Raw genomic sequence first — 16837 nt, forward strand, 5'->3', positions numbered from 1 at the left:
CCCCAAGGGCCTCCAGTCTCAGAACCTTTGTCCCTGCTGTTCCCTCTGCCTTGAATGCCCTTCCTCTTGATGATGTCTCATCACCATTCAGATCTCACACAGTGTCACCTCCTCCCAGAAGTCCTCCCTGACTACCCTGTCTAAACCACCCCTTCCAGCGGTCACTTTCTATCACACCTTTCTCTTTCCTTCTTTTTCACAAAAGAATAACCTCATCACAGAAGAAAGATCTCGTTATCTACGATTCTCCTGTTGACTTTTTAGCTTGTCTTACATTCTGCCTCTCCCCAGCAGAATACCAGCTCTCTGCCAAGGGACACAGCTGACCCGACCGCTCGCTGCCACCACTGCGGCAGCCAGAGCAGTGCCAGGCATGGAGGAGGCACTTGATACAAGCTCAGGGAGGAAACGCGCGCACGACAGAGATAAGCTTTGGTCTCTGGCTGTACCCTCTCTGCAAGATATGCTCGTCCCCAGTGCACGGGCGGGTACACTGAGGCCCCCTCCCGCCCCCGCCCAGACGGCAGCACCATCCATGCCCAGGCTAGAACAAAGCGTCCGCCGGGGCTCAGCTGGTCAAGGACACCAGCCGCTGACATCTCCCCGAAGAATCCGTGCAGAGGCTGCCTGCTATTAGTGAGAATTGTTCTCACGCCTCCCACAGAGGGAGACCCTGACGTTATGAAGCAAAAACCACATAGTGATTAACACTTAATCAGGACGTTGTCTGTATTATAGCTCTGTGAGGGGAAAAACAAAAAAAAGATGGGGCTTTCATCTCACGCTAGTAAATGTTACAATCGGTGTGTTCCTGACGCGATTTTCTTATTAGGGTCCTTCCTTGTAAATTTTATTGCATTTAATTAAAAATTATTGCTAAAAGAAACAGCTGCAGATGGTCTTATTTTAAGTCAGAAAATTAAAAACTGAATATTCTCATCAGTCAATTTCAACAAGAAGCACAGCCGCACGCATTAGGAATGTGATGGTTTTGAGATTACGGTAATTTTTATGGCATTTCCAGGTCCTTTCGATGAAACTTAATGAAAGCTCTGCATGAGTTCATTTGTCAAAAACATAATAATAATAGGAAGGCTCCCGGCTTGCAGGCAGATAGAGAGATACCAATGAATACCACCGCTGGGATGTGCCAAAAACCTGGCTAGCCGACTCTCGACACCAACGGAATTGGTCGGCAGGAGGCTTGGTTGCAACCCTGCTGTCTACCCACTCAAGGCTGTACAGCTGAGGCCATAAATCACCTTTATTTTCACAATGATGTGTATTTTTGTTGCCGCAGCACTGTCTGCGGCTGTAAAAAAAGAAAAAAAAAAGTCAGGTTTTCATTCTCAGGGAACCACTTCACCGAAACACCTACTGCATTCTAAAGACGCTGGAAGGGGCCCTCCAGGCTAGAGTCTGTGCTCATTTCAGAGTTACAAACGCAGCTGCTGTCCTCCGTCTGGGCAGTCCGTACCATGACCCACCCACCCTGAACTTTGTTACTTGGTTTGCATCCTTTAACTTTTATTTTCGGGATTAAATTCTGATTATTTCTCGTACGTCTTTTGTTGGAAACCAACTCAAAACCTTTTGTTTCGGACCAGACAGACTGTAAAAGATGAAGGCAAGATCGAGTGGAGAGGTTTTCCCAGGTGGTCCAGTAGTTAAGATGCCCCCTTCCAAGGATGAGGGGGGTGGGCAGGGGTTCGATCCCTGGTTGGGGAATTAAGATCCCACTCGTCGTGCGGTGCGGCCAAGAAAATAAAGAAGGAGAAAGCTTTTAAAAAAAAAAAAGACTGAGAAGAGAAAACCAAAGGCAGACACAGCTGGGGCCCTGGGGGGAACCGAGGCTGGAGGACAGGGCGGCTGTGCCCACTGTGGAGGTTGAATCCGATGCAGCCCCACCGGGTCTTCATTTTCTCCAGCGGCGCCCCTGGCTCACCTCCCTGCTTCCCGTGTCTTCATCCCCTCCGCTCTGCATCCTGCCTGGAAGGCCAATGAGGAACAGCCCCACCACAGTCCTGCCCGGCTGAAAACCTGCCGGGGGCTCCCCGCGGCCCTGGGGTGTTGAGCCGAAACACGGGGTGATTCTCGGCTGGGCCCCAGGCAGCCTTCCCGCGTCCGGCTCGCCAGTGTGGATGCCGGGCTCCGAGGTCTGAACGCATAAAGGACTTTCCTAACCCCAGCCGCCCGCCCGGCCTGCTGCTCCCCTGGACAGTGTGTCTCCATGGTGAGCCCCTCACTGTCCCCCTGGGGCCCCCGGATGGCAAAGGCTCCTCGCCGCCCCCTCCTCAGAACCGCCTGGACGGACCTCGCACAACGGCTTTCATCACACTAGGCTCTAAGGACCTCTGTCAGCCTTTCCCCCCAGCCAGCCGGGAACACCCCGAGGGCAGCAAACATCACCCCGACACAGGCCAGTACTTAGAAGAGCAGCCGATGTTGAGTGGTTGGCGGTGACGGAATCAGTGAGCTGCTGGAACGCTCCACCACAAGACTGGAAATCTGGGAAAGATGGTGCGGGTTTAGTCCTTACGCCTTTCCACCCAGGCTCCTCCACATGGTCTCCTGGTCTGCAGACGATGGGAACGGCTTTCCAGAAAGAAAGATATCGAGGGACTATCTCGATAATATCTTGATAAGCACAGTTAGGTCACTCTGACTGCGGTTGAACCTGTTAAAAACCACACATGTCCTCCTGGGCTCACACCCTCCTCCACCTCCGTACGGGGAAATCCTGCTGTTGCTCAGTCACCAAGTCCATCCGATTCTCGTCCACCCCGTGGACTGCAGCACGCCAGGCCTCGCCATCCCTCACCGTCTCTCAGAGTTGAAATCAGTGATGCCATCCAACCATCTCACCCTCTGTCGTCCCCTTCTCCTTCCACCTTCAATATTTCCCAGCACCAGGGTCTTTTCCAGTTGAGTCAGCTCTTCGCATCAGCTGGCCAAAGTATGGGAGCTACAGCATCTGTCCTTCCAATGAGTATTCAGGGTTGATTTCCTTTAAGATGGACTGGTTGGATCTCCTTGCAGTCCCAGGGACTCTCAAGAGTCTCCTCCAGCACGACAGTTAGAACTTTTCTTCAAGTGCCTGTTCAGATGCCCCCTTGTCCACGACGCCAGCCCACCCTCCTCTGGACGCCTACTCTTTGGGTCCGGAACGTTTCCAATCTTGCATTCCAGGGACTTGAGACTAGGTCCTCTTCCAACCCCCTCGACCACACCCCCGCGGAGGTCGGTGAGGATGGGGTGGTTCACCTCTCCCCCTCCTTCCACATAGCACTCACGCGGCTCCTGGTACAGTACTCACTTCTCAAGTGGCCGTCATCAGTGAGCCAGCAGACTCAGGCACCTGGATGCCCCCAGTCCTGGTCCGCACAAACTCCTGGCACGTAATCCGAGCCGCGTTCAGACCGTGGACAGCCCTGGAGGAGCCGGACATGCTGGGCTCTCTTTCTCTGGAAGCCACTGCTTCCTGGGGCCTCTGAGCAGTACAGACGGCTGCTCCAACCCAGAGCTTCCAGTCACTCATCCCACGCCAAGGGCCGCAGGAGAGAAAGGGTCTCCCCATCCCAGTGCCCGGTGGGAGGGAACGGCACCTGAGCACCTCATCATCAAGTCCCAGGAGAGGCTGTCCGCCTTCTCAATAAGCTGCCGAGACAGAGACAGCAGCAAACCCACCGGCGGGCAGAAACCAAAGGAGGCCATCCCTCTGCTTTCCCTCGCGTTCCTGCCTCTGGACCTCCGAGCAAAGCCAGCACGTGGGTGGTGGCCGTGCCGGCCTGACTCCTGCAAGTGAGATGCTTCGGAGCTCTCGGGCGGAGGGCACCAGTGAACGTGGCATTTTCCAACCACAGAGGACAGGACAATTTGATCTCCACTGGGTGGAGAGTCAGAAAGACTTGGGTGTGAGTCCTGGTGTGGCGACTTCCTGCCTGTGTGACCGAGGACGGCTGGAATCTCTTTCCGGGACCTCAGCCTTCTCATCTGGAAAATGGGAACTGGAAAGCCCTAAGGAGCCTCACTGATCACGAGTTACAAGTGAAACAACAGCCACAGACAGAGGCACAGACGGTGAGATTTCAGAGTCAGAACACCCCGGTCCTGGGGTGCCCAGGCTGGTGCGGGCAGCCCCGACTCCATTCCCCGCGGAAGGCAGGGGCAATGTCGACGCCACACCCCACAGCTCAGGAGTTCACACCCGCTCCTGGTTTATGCATGTGAGGTCCCTAACGCTGGGTCTAACCCATTCACAGCAAGCTGTAAGAGAGACACAGACACCCTCTCAGTGAAAGACCCTGTTCTGCACCCGCATGCACCGCCGTGGAACCTTGATCGCGTCACTCCGTAACGGCTGGGGCTCGCTGGCCTCCTCACTCCGGGCTGCATTAACTCATTCCGTCCTAATGACATGAGCAGGCCCGGGACTCCTAGCGTCGCCTTTTACAGGTAAGGAAACCGAGATACATGGGGCTTCCCTGGCAGTCCAGTGGTTAAGAATCGCGCTTCCACTGCAGGGGGCATGGTGGGTTCAATCCCTGGTCTGGGAACTAAAATCCTGCATGCCACGCAATGCAACCAGAAAGAAAAAGACACTGAAGCAGAGCGAGCAGAGAGAGGTAAGTCACAGTGAGAGGTAGAGCGTGGACCGAAAGCCAGGCAGAGAAAGCGATGAGAAAAGCCAGTGCGGCAATATGTTAATGTCAGATCTAAGAAGCGGGCCACCGACATTCACTGGAAAACTCTGCTCTTCCCTAAGTCTGAATGTTTTTACAATGAAATGGGGAAAGGGGGTCTTGGGGATCTGTGTGGAGGGATAACACTGAGTGATTAAAGTAGACGCTTCATCGTGCAAAAAGCGAAGTTACAATTACGGGGATTTAAACGAGACACTTAGGACAAACCAGTGTGTGTGGTGTTTTGCATCCAATGGTTATTTAATAAGCTTATACAAAGCACCTCAAACTGTGTCTCAGAAGATACTTAATAAACAACAGTCCTTTCCCCTCGTGAAGCTCAAAATCACCAACTGATCAACATGCATTTATTAAGCTCCTAGTGCATAACCAACATACCAAGGTCTTGTGGGATATTCGGAAGTAAGGACTAGGTTCCCCCAACTGAGGACACAAAGTGTTCTACTGGAAAAGGACGAGTGTTGGACTAGATGGCTGTTGAGAACACTTTCTCTGTGTTCAGTTCAGTTAGTTCAGTCGTTCAGTTGTATCCGACTCTCTGCGACCCCATGGACTGCAGCAAGCCAGGCTTCCCTGTTCATCACCAACTCCCAGAGCTTGCTCATACTCATGTCCATTGAGTTGGTGATGCCATTCAACCATCTCATTCTCTGTCGTCCCAGTCCCCTCCCACCTTCAATCTTTCCCAAAATCAGGGTCTTTTCCAATGAGTCAGTTCTTCACATCAGGTGGCCAAAGTACTGGAGTTTTGACTTCAGCATCAGTCCTTCCAATGAATATTCAGGACTGATTTCCCTTAGGATGGACTGGTTGGATCTCCTTGCAGGCCAAGGGACTCTCAAGAGTCTTCTCCAACACCACAGTTCAAAAGCATCAATTCTTCGGTGCTCAGCTTTCTTTATAGTCCAACTTTCACATCCATCCATGACCACTGGAAAAACCATAGTTTTGACTAGACAGACCTTTGTCGGCAAAGTAATGTCTCTGCTTTTCAATATGGTACCTAAGTTGGTCAGTTTTTCTTCCAAGGAGTAAGCGTCTTTTAATTTCATGGCTGCAGTCACCATCTGCAGTGATTTTGGAGCCCCAAAAAATAAACTCAGTAACTATTTCCCCATCTATTTCCCATGAGGTGATGGGACCAGATGCCATGATCTTAGTTTTCTAAATACTGAGTTTTAAGCCACCGTTTCACTCTCCTCTTTCACCTTAATCAAGAGGCTTTTTAGTTCCTCTTCACTTTCTGCCATAAGAGTGGTGTCATCTGCATGTCTAAGGTTACTGATATTTCTCCCGGCAATCTTGATTCCAGCTTGTGCTTCATCCAGCCCAGCATTTCTCATGATGTACTCTGCATAGAAGTTAAATAAGGAAGGTGACAATATACAGCCTTGACGTTCTCCTTTCCCAGTTTGGAACCAGTCTGTTGTTCCATGTCCAGTTCTAACTGTTGCTTCTTGAGCTGCATACAGATTTCTCAGGAGGCAGGTCAGGTGGTCTGGTATTCCCACCTCTTGAAGAATTTTCCACAGTTTGTTGTGATCCACACAGTCAAAGGCTTTGGCACAGTCAATAAAGCAGAAGTAGATGTTTTTCTGGAACTCTCTTGCTTTTTCAATAATCCAACAGATGTTGACAATTTGATCTCTGGTTCCTCCGCCTTTTCTAAATCCAGCTTGAACATCTGGAAGCTCACGGTTCACATACCGTGTATGAGAGTCAGTTCAGGAAAGAAGAATCTTTGGGGGATACTCTTTAAGTCAAAGCTGTGTATGCGCATGGATGCCAAGTCTCTCAGGCGTGTCCAACTCTTAGCTACCCTGTGGACTGTAGCCCGCCAGGCTCCTCTGCTCATGGGATTCTCCAGGCAGGAATACTGGAGTGGGTTGCCATGCCCTCCTCCAGGGGATCTTCCCGACCCAGGGGTTGAGCCCATGGCTCTCACATCTCCCGCACTGGCAGGTGGGTTCTTCCCCGCTAGTGCCACCTGAGAAGCCCAGAGTCGTGTATGCCGGGGGAAATGTACACAGGCAACAACGTGTACACTCCTATTTCATAAGACAGAAGACAGCTACAGAGAACGTTTTAACTGGGAAAATGCTATTATCTGTGTGGACAAACCTGGAAGGAAGTAACTGCACAGAAGAAACTTTATGATCATCCATCAAACCCTGAGCTGCTGCTCTGATTGAGAGAACTCTGAATTTTATTACTCACTCCACACGTTTCTCGAAGGGAGGCACTTTAGTTAGGAAAAGGACTTGGGTTTAAATAACACTGAATCACACCACAAGAGAGTTGTTCCCTTTTCACCCTTCCTGGATCCTTCTGATCACGCCAAGGAGACTGTCTCCGTGTTGGCCCCAGGACACCTCTCACGCCTCTCGCTGCTCAACACGGGGACGGAGCCTCCGTTTCATGGCCTTGGCAAGGCTCGAGGCCCATGTGGGACTTCACCCACCCGGGATTAGTTCTTTGTCCTGAATCTTATTTTCACAACTGCCTTCTACTTAAGACAACTAATACTGCTTCTCCATTTGCTGGCAGTGACACAGAATTTCCTTTCGAAATATCTTTTAAGTAAAAAAGATGGACTGATTTAAAAGACAAGCAGTGAGCCATAGTGTGGGTGGCTGAGAAATAACAGATCTGCTCCAATCGGACCATGGGACAGAGGCGCAAACGGGATGCCAACAGGGAGGCAGGGCCGGGTGGGCTCTGAACTCCCCTTCCTGGGGCTCACTGTCCGCCCCTCTTTCAGGAGCATCAATATTTATCTTGGCCTCAGCCTCTGATCCTCACTGCAGCGAGGTCTGGGGAGACACAAGCAGCGGAAGGAGGAAGGGAACGGTCTCCCATCCTCTCATCGGGTCCCGGCCAACCGCAGCACCCCTGAGCACGTGTCCCAGGTCAGCAGCATCCCCCTGCCCTTGGTTCTCAAAGCCCCTATTCAGGTGAAGAAGCCGGGGCCCCCGCACCTCGTGGCAGCCCCCGCCGCCTCTTGACGCCGTGTGTCTGGCGCTGCCCTTGCCCAGACGTGTTCCAGCCCAGAGCGGGGATTTCTCTGGCCCTCTGTTTCCCTGTTTCATGCAGGAAAACGGAAGCAAGATGTCCAAGAGGATGTGGTTCCCGCACGGGAGATACATCCCAGCCAGTATGGTTCACAGGGAAATCCATTCTGCTACAGAGTCTGAGGGTTCAAGACACTCAGCCAAGGCTCCAGGCTGGAGCCTCAAATGTGAGACCCTACGGGGCGAGCACCCAGCACGGTGGCTGGAAGACAGCAAGCAGGCAGGACATGGAAAGAATCAGCGTTTTCTGGGGTATTTTATTCTGGTTTGGATGAAGACAGCTTTTTTTTTTTTCTGGGTTTTTTTTTTTTTTTTTTTTTTTTTTTGGACTAAGCAAAGATCAAGGCGGGCTTTCCAAGGGGCTCAGTGGTAAAGAATTCCCCTGCCAATGCAGGCGACGTGGGTTTGATCCCTGGTCTGTGAAGGTCCCCTGGCGAAGGAAATGGAAACCCACTCCAGTCTTGCCTGGAAAATCCCATGGACTGAGGAGCCTGGCAGGCTACAGTCCATGGGGTCACAAAAGAGTCAGACATGACTGAGCAACTAAATAGCAACAGATCAAGGCCACAGGCCCTTTGCATATGGCCAAGTAGCCTGCACGCTGCACAATCCCACGGACAGTATATATAGACTAAAAGGTGAGTGTGAGCCTGGGGTGGGGCACTGTGCGACCTGCACAACTAGACCTGGCATCCCTCAGCATCCTTCACAAAAACCCCTGAACCAGGAGTCAGGGAGTCGGGGTCCTGACACTGATTTCTCCACCGAGAGAGACTGGAGGCAAGTCTCTTTCCCTCTTCATGACTCAGTTTCCTCCTCTGTAACAGGACCAAATGTTGTCAGAAGTTCCCGTCCAGCTCTGCAATTCTGTGATTCAACAGAAGCAGATTTCCATTTCTAAAGGACAGTCGTACAAAAGAGGAAATGAACTCAGATGCCTGACTGTTGGGGGAAGAGTCAGCAGGAGGGGGCAGGGATAGTGGAGGGGATGGCTTTCACCTCGGTGGGGTGGGGACATGATGGGAAGCCGGCTTTTGACTCAGACAGAAAGAAAAAATAGACCGGGCAACAGATGAGGCAGCTCTGGGAGGTGGAGAGTTCCCTGGGGACTGAAGAATTCAACTACAGACCAGGTTAGGAGAGAGACCTCTTAGACACAGGAAGTTAGCCCACACGCCCTCTGAGGTCCATCCCAACATGGAGATCTTGTTTCAAACCTTGGCTCTATTTCCTCGTGCTGAAGGGACGTCACCAGGGTCGTGTGCACACGTGCTAAGTCACTTCAGTCGTGTCTGACTCTCTGCAACCCTGCGGACTGCAGCCCTCTAGGCTCCTCCGTCCATGGGATTCTCCAGGCGAGACTACTGGAGTGGGTTCCCAGGCCCTTCTCCAGGGGATCTTCCCCACCCAGGGATCAAACCCGAATCTCTTATATCTCCCGCATCGGCAGGCGGGTTCTTTACCACCTGGGAGGCTTCCCCCACACCCACCGGGGTTGGGTCTTGTCAAACCCCACTGGAAACTACTAATGCAGTGACCTTGTCTGCTTTTCTGCTCACACCCTCTTTAAAGTGCGCACATGCCCCCATTCTCCAAATTAAACTGGATCCCTCTAGCGGCACTGATGCCCACCTCTGCTCCGAACCAGTTCACAGAAAGAACTAATTCATAGGCTTACCCAGACTCGGGGCAGGGAGAGAGGGAGACAGGGGGCGGGGGGAACCATATGAAAAATTCAGGAGAAAAGTCACACAAACACTCCTAGTGTCTACACTCCACAGAGAGCTAATGCGAGTCACAAATCATTCTTATCTATTCATTACTGCAGGTCCCCTGGGAGTTCGGAGCAGCGACAGCCGTGTGGGACTAGACTGAGGTACTGTACATGCGGGGAAAGAACCAGGCCTTCCTTGAAGATCACCACCATTCTGACTTTTCATTAATTCAGATCAGTGTGTAAGTGGTGGAGATTGAATTGCAGTGCCTTTAAGGTGCATCCGCGGTGCATAAGAAACAGCAAGACTTGGCAATTATCCCCCTGGGATGATCAATAAGGCCATTCAGTCAGTCTCAGGAAGGTGAGGTCAGAAAACCCCCACTGTTGTTCAATAATTGCAGTGTTTCACTCTCACTCCCAAGGTGACCGAATCCAAAAATAAAAAAAAAATCAGCTTGGACGTACCTCTTAAAGACCTCTATTGAGAAATTTAGCTTAGGGCGCCTTTAGCTCTTGAAACAATTTAAATAAATTGTCTTTTCTAGTTCCCTTGAATAGAGTGTATATTGACACAATAAAAAGGGATCAATCTCAATTTAGGGTATTTTCCTGATGGTGAAAGATATTTAATTTGGCAAGATTCCAGGCCCTTCTCTTTTGGTGACTTTCCCAGAGAGGAGTAGTAAAGCCATCTGCCTAGGAGATGAGAAATGTACCCCAAATAATAGCAAAACACATTCACTATATTTGGCATCTGAGACATTTTCAGATAGACTAGCTACTCCGATCTTTCCAAACACTCTGCCTAGAGGTAGCAGGGATTCATTTCACAGGTAAAGTAACCAGGACTTGGAGAGGTAAAGCCACTCAGCCCAAGTCACAAAGCTAGAGAGAGACAGAGCCAGAGGAGAAAAAGCCAGTCTGTTCTGACCACTATGCCAATCCCCAGCCTCCGGGACCTAACGTCTGATGCTCTGAGGCGCTGATGTAATAAGAAAGAAAGAAAGTGCAAAGTGAAAGTCATGTGCTAGATTCATCCCCAAACCATCCCTGCCCGAGTCCGTGGAAAAACCGTCTACCACCAAACTGGCCCCCCGCACCAAAAAGCTTGGGGATCGCCACCCTCGCCTGAGCCTGCCTCTCCGATGGTTACTGCCGCCAGTGGGCGAAAGGCAGGCCACGGTCACGGTACCTTTCCGCCTCCGGGTCGGCGCTCTGCGGCTTGCTCTCGAAGGCGTTGAAGCTGCTCATGTCCACGTAGCCGTCGTTCTCGTTGGCCGTGGACAGGGCCCGGCTCTGGTCTTCAAACAGCTTGGTAAACGTCCCGGCCCGCGCGGGCCTCCGGGGCGGGATCTGGATGTTCTCGTAGTCGGAGTTCATGGCCGGGATGTTCTCGTAGTCCGAGGTGTCAGCGTTGGGGAACGAGATGGAGCGCGGCTTGGTGAGGGGCAGCGGCAGGAAGGGGGGGCGCGAGCGGTCCTCGAAGGACTCCACCCGGGACACCGTCCTGCTGAAGGGGACCCCCTTCCTCTTGCCCTCCCGGCAGAAGATGAGCGACGAGGGCGAGTCGCAAGCCCGGAGCTTGCCCGTCCGCGCCCGGAGCTGCGGCGAGTTGCTGAGGCTCCTGCGGTCCATCTCCAGGAGCCGGGCCGGCCCGTGGTAGCTGGACTCCGAGGACGACCTGGAGGAGGACACGCTGACGTCCACGTGCACCTTGCTCTCCGACTTCTTCCTGAACGTCAGCGCCAGGAACCGCTTGAAGGACGACTTCTTTTTCTTCTGCTTGTCCGGGAGCTCGCTCTCCACCAGGAGCGAGGGGGAGCTCTTGGTGATGGGCTTCTTGGTGATGCAGGCCAGGTCGAACGGGGGCGGGATGTCTACCATGGACGACGGGGTGGAGGTGCCGCTGGACGGCAGGTGGCTCCTCTGGGAGAAGCTGCCGGAGGAGCCGATGACGCAGGGCAGGGACAAGTTGTCTTCCTTCCTCTTGATGCCGTGGCCGTCGAGGCCGCACGCCTCGGGCTCCCGATACAGGGACACGGGGATCTCCCGGCCCTCCACGGAGAACGATCGCGGATACAGCGTGAAAGCTCTGGGCTTTGCCGGCAGGGCCCTGCCGACATCCAGCGGCTTCCCCTCCAGCGACAGGACTGTCTTCCTCGCCGCCGCTGAGCCAGCTTCCGGCCCCATTTCTTCCGGGACCGTTTCTGGGACGTAGCCAGCCACCTTCCCGGAGTGGGGCCTGGCCCTTGCCATGACGTTCTTCCTGTCGATGGGGACCAGGCCGCCCTCCGCGTCGGGACTCAGCTCCTCCGAGGCGGCCTGCGCTCCGGGTGTCTCCGCCTCCCCAGGGTCCGCCCCGCAGGGCGGGCCGACTCCCATCTCATAGGGGTTGGCATCCTCATCCTCGGGCAGGACCAGCACGTCGGGCACAGGGGGGCCCTCCTCCCCGGCGCCACCCTGCGCGGAGCCCCGCCGCTCACGCCCTGGCCCGGCCTCCGGGTCCGGCTCCGCGCGTTCTCCCGGCCCCGGCTCCTGGGCGGACTCGGAATAAGGAGGGTAGCTCTCGCTACAGAAGGAGGTGCTCTCGGTGGGGAAGAGCTCGTAGGGACGGGCCGAGAGAGGAGGCACGAGGTCGTCCACGCTGTCGCTCTCAAACGGGATGATGTGGCAGCTGTCCTCGGCCGCTTCATCCTGCACCGGGTCCTCGCCCTCCCGGGGGTCCTCCCCCACCTCCGCCTCTGCCGGGTCAGCGTTCTCATTCGGGCCAGCCGGCTCATCCTGGCCGCCGTGCTGGCCGCCATCACCCGCGGCATCTTCACACGCCTCCGGGGAGACGTCAGGGTCGTCTATGGCCACCTCGGCCTCGGGGACACCCGTGGCCGACCCCTCGTCCTCTGGGGGCTCCTCGCCAGCATTGTCCCCCTCGTCCACGCTGCGGTCCGGTTGTGCATCAGCCTCCTCGGGGGTCCCAGGGGCCCCGGGCTCCTCCTCGCAGTCGGCCGCGGCATCCTCCACGACCTCGAGGTGGGCTGGGATGCTATCGCTCGGAGACTCCGCCCCTCCGTCTCCAAGCCCGCCGTCGCCCAGGCTGCATGCGCTGTGTTCTTCCGCCAGGTTCCCTTCCTCCTCCTCCTCCTCACTCGTGAACGTCTGGTCCTCGGTCCCCGCGGCCCCGGCACACTCTGCCCCCTCCGCGTCCTTGGGGGCGAGGGCGACGTCTCGGTCGGCCTGTCCACTCAGCACCGCCCAGGCCTCTGCAGCCGTGGGCCCCGCCGGCCCGCACCCCTCGCCCCGCTCCTGGCCCTCCTCCTCCTCGCCGGCCTCCGGGGGCCCCGTGACTGTGTTCTCCACGCAGCCCGCATCCTTGGCTCCCTCCTCTGCCGGCGGAGCCCTGGGGGCCACGATGTAATCCTCGTCGGCCTCGGACTCGGAGCATTCCGGGGTGGACCGGCGCTCCTCGTAGAGGCCCCTGTCTACGCAGGGCAGCTTTCCGTTGCTGCATTTGTTCAAGCTGTTGATCATGTAGACGCTGGCCCTCCACTCGCTGGGGGTGGCCAGCCGGGGCTTGGGGGCGATGGGGGGTTTCGGCCCCCTGGACATGGAGGAGTTGGGGCTGGGAAGGCTTTCAGGCCGGAGTGACGAGGAGCAGAATTTGGGTGGTGTCTGTGGCGTGAGGGAACTGGCAGCCTTCGGCTTGGGGGCGACTGGTGGTTTGGGTGAATCTAAAGGATGAAAACACAGACAAGAAGGGGAGAGAAAGTACAGTTACCTTTACTTCCACTCAAGAGTCTCCTACCTACCGTTTTCAAGAGAACACTGGAGCTGGCTTCCCAGCCCACCTGAACCCAACCTACCACCACCATCTTTAAAATCTCCTGTGTGCTCACGCCCTAGGTCGAGTCCGACTCTTACGGGACCCCACGGACCGTAGCCCTCCGGGCTCCTCTCTCCATGGGGTTTCCCAGGCAAGAACACTGGAGTGGGTTTCCATTTCCTTTCCCACTCCAGATTCATTCTGTAAACAAGGGGAAGAGATCTTTCTTCCGGATCGGCTAGCGGAACCCAAATGAATGACAGCCTGTGCTCCTCAGATAAAAGTGTCCACATCTCTGCACTCATTTGCTCAACAAGTACATAGTACATGCACGTGCCCAGGAGCCAATGAAGATCTTAACAGTCAGCATCCAGGCTGCCCTCAAGGAGCCCGCAGTCTTTCTCCCATTAGTACAATCTACTGTCTCCACACACCGCACCGTAGATGGCAGAGTCTTCCAGGGCCAAGAAAAGAACACCTCTGCTGAATACTCACAGATCGAATTAGGGAGACAAGCCTGACACAACAGGGACTTCTCTGCTGGTCCAGTGGTTAAGAATCCACCTTTTAAAGCAGGGGACTCAGGTTCCAATCCCTGGTCAGGCAACTAAAATCCCACAGACCTTGGGGCAACTAAACCCGGTCACAACTACCACACCTATCTGTGCTCCGCAGCAAGAGAAACCCGTGGGCTGCAGCTAGAAAAGGTCTGCTTGCTGCAATGAAGACCCAGGGCAGCAAAAAAAAAAAAAAGAGAAGGCTAATAGAACAACCAGAGCAGCTGCAGACTCCTGCAATATGGCTGAGTACCGCCTTCCCTCAAGAATGACACACCACCAGGCTTGGGGTGGTGACACGATTCTTCTGAGGGTCACCTCTGAACTCTACATGCCTCGAGGCTGGTGTCCAGCCAACTGCCCTGCGTCCAAACCTCACAGGGGAAATCACACGGTATTTTCCAACACAGGTCTCATCCCCCGTGGATGGATGCTGAGGCTCTATCGGTCACGACAAAATGGAAGATGGACAACACGCACATGTCACGGGGGTTAGGGAAGCAAGGGTGCCGCGGCTAGGAAAGACCGCTCAGAGGGGGTGAAACTGCAGCTCACTTTGGCAAGGTGGGAGGGACCCAGACAAGCGGGAGGGTCAAGGGTGGAATCGCCCACTTCCAAGTTCAGCATCTCTCCTGCCACAGCCAGCCCAGGCCTTCACACCTGCGGCTGGGCTTCCGAGCCCCTGTCCATGCTGCAGACAGGTGAGGAATGGGGATCCCCAGGAATGCAACTCCGCCCTGCCATCGTCACTTCAGCACTGCCTGGCTGTCCACTGCCCAGGTTCAGGACGTGCACGTGCCTGCTGCAGTCCAGTCTCAACTCCCAGTTCCACCCCCACTAAGCCTTGGGCGTGAAACTCTGATACAGAGCCGGCTCGGCGTGTCAGTTCAGCCTGGGACAGAGGGAAGACGGAGCAGCTGGCCTGGAGGGCTGCCAGCAAACACCACCCCCTCTCACGGCGTTCAACTCCCAGCTCCATCTCTGACCTCAGTCATTTCTAATCCAGGGCAGACTGACAAATATAATCTGAGCCCCATTTATCATTACACACATAATTATTAATTTTCTCATAGCCATACTAAAGAGTAAAAGAAGAGAGAGGTGACACTCATTTTAACAATACATTTTTCAACTCAATATATCCCAGATATCACTTTGGACATTATCACATAATCAAGGAATCATGTCTGGATCAACATGTAATCGATACACAAAGCTCATTCGGAAGATATCCCACATTCTTTACGATGCTAAGTCCTTGAAATTTAAGGTATATTTCACACTTGCAGCACGTCACGACTCAGACCAGCCCCGCCGCGGGGTGCTCAGGAGCACAAGGGTTGGCGGCCACGGCGGCAGCCAACACAGCTCCAGCTGACTTCAGCCCATCTCCACGGGGACTGTCCCGCTGGCCCCTCCATGTCAGTCTGTGTGTGCGTGTGTGCACACGTGTGTGTACATGCGTGTGTGCATGCGTGTGTGTCTGTGCATGCGTGCACACGTGTGTGCACGTGTGTGCATGTCTGCGCACGTGTGTGTGCATGTGTGTGTCTGTGTGCGTGTGTGCACATGTGTGCATGCATGTGTCTGCATGCGCACGCGCGCGTGTGTGCATGTGTGTGCATGTTTGTGTGTGTGCACGTGTGTGTGTGTGTGCACGCGTGCTAAGTTGATTCCATTGTGTCCAACTCTTTGTGACCCCATAGACTGTAGCACACCAGGGTCCTCTGTCCAGGGGATTCTCCAGCCAAGAATACTGGAGTGGGAAGCCATTCCCTTCTCCAGGGGATCTTCCCGATCCAGGGATCGAACCTGGGTCTCCTGTACTGCAGATTCTTGACCCTCTGAGTCACCAGGGAAGCCCCCGTTTCAGTATATCTGAGGCCAAAGTCAGTGTCGTCTCCCCCAGCTGGCACAACTATGAAAAATTCAGCTGAGGGGCCCCAAAGGAAATAAAAAAAGGCCCTGGATACCAATAATACAGGGTTATACAGCCCACGCACTCTGTTCCTGGAAGGGCCTGACTCCAAAGCCTTTACTTGCATGCGGCACATAAATCTAGTGAACTTACTGGCGTGGTTTCCCAGGGCACAGCTAATTGGGAGGGGGCGGTGAGACAGGGACACTGTCAGCTTTAAGATGTGGCAGCTGACAGCAAGAATGGGAGGGAAGAGGCTGAGCGGTCAAGACTTTAAAGACCTGGGACTTCTCTGGTGGTCCAGCGGCTAGGACTCCACGCTCCCAACGCAGGGGGGCTGGGGTTCCAGCCCTCCTCGGGGAACCAGACCCTGCATGCCCTAAGTAAGACCTGGCGCAGCTAAAGAAATAACTATTTTTTAAAAGGTTTTAAAGAGAAAGCATTTACTTCCTCAATGCCCTAACCCACATCTACATTCACATCTACATGCACCAACAACCCAGTAAAGCCGCAGGCATCCAGATAAACATTTCTTCAAGATGAAAGAAGTGACTTTCCAACTCCTTGCGTCTATACACAATCAAATACATCCTAATTTAGAAAAATTTCTGTTCAATTTAGCTTTTTTTTTTTTTCAAGCCCGAAATACTTGGAGCTTAAACAGCTAAGCTTCAGCTCTCTGCCAATGTGGCATGACAGGATAACAATAATAAGCCTTTGGAGCCTGGTGATCTGGGTTCAAATCCTACCTTTGCCACTTATAAGCTATGAAGCTGAGTCTCAGATTCCTCATCTGTAAAACGGGTTCAAGAGGCTGTCATAAAGATCCAAAGATACACAATATGTTAGCAGGACTTTGCTTAGTAGTTCTCCATAACCTGGTGGCTCAGACAGTAAAGGATCTGACTGCAATGCAGGAGATGTGGGTTCGATCCCTGGGTCGGAAAGATCCCCTGAAGAAGGAAACAGCAACGCACTCCAGTACTGTGCCTGGAAAGTTCCATGGACAGAGGAGCCTGGCGGGCTACAGTCCGTGAGGTCACAAAGAGTCAGA

The 16837-nt window shown here is 54.0% G+C and overlaps 1 protein-coding gene across 4 annotated transcripts in view; it reads right to left on the bottom strand.

Moving 5' to 3' along the window:
• The window catches only part of FGD5 (FYVE, RhoGEF and PH domain containing 5), a 124070-nt gene that overhangs the window by 98449 nt on the left and 8784 nt on the right, over positions 1 to 16837 (bottom strand). For all 4 annotated transcript variants that reach the window (XM_065933974.1, XM_065933975.1, XM_065933976.1 and 1 more), the window contains exon 2: positions 10684 to 13216. In XM_065933974.1, the coding sequence (XP_065790046.1) occupies positions 10684 to 13216 (2533 nt within the window). The remainder of the gene's footprint in view (positions 1 to 10683; positions 13217 to 16837) is intronic.

The sequence above is a fragment of the Muntiacus reevesi genome, chromosome 4 (genome assembly GCF_963930625.1).
Source record: "Muntiacus reevesi chromosome 4, mMunRee1.1, whole genome shotgun sequence".
NCBI classification, from domain to species: domain Eukaryota; kingdom Metazoa; phylum Chordata; class Mammalia; order Artiodactyla; family Cervidae; genus Muntiacus; species Muntiacus reevesi.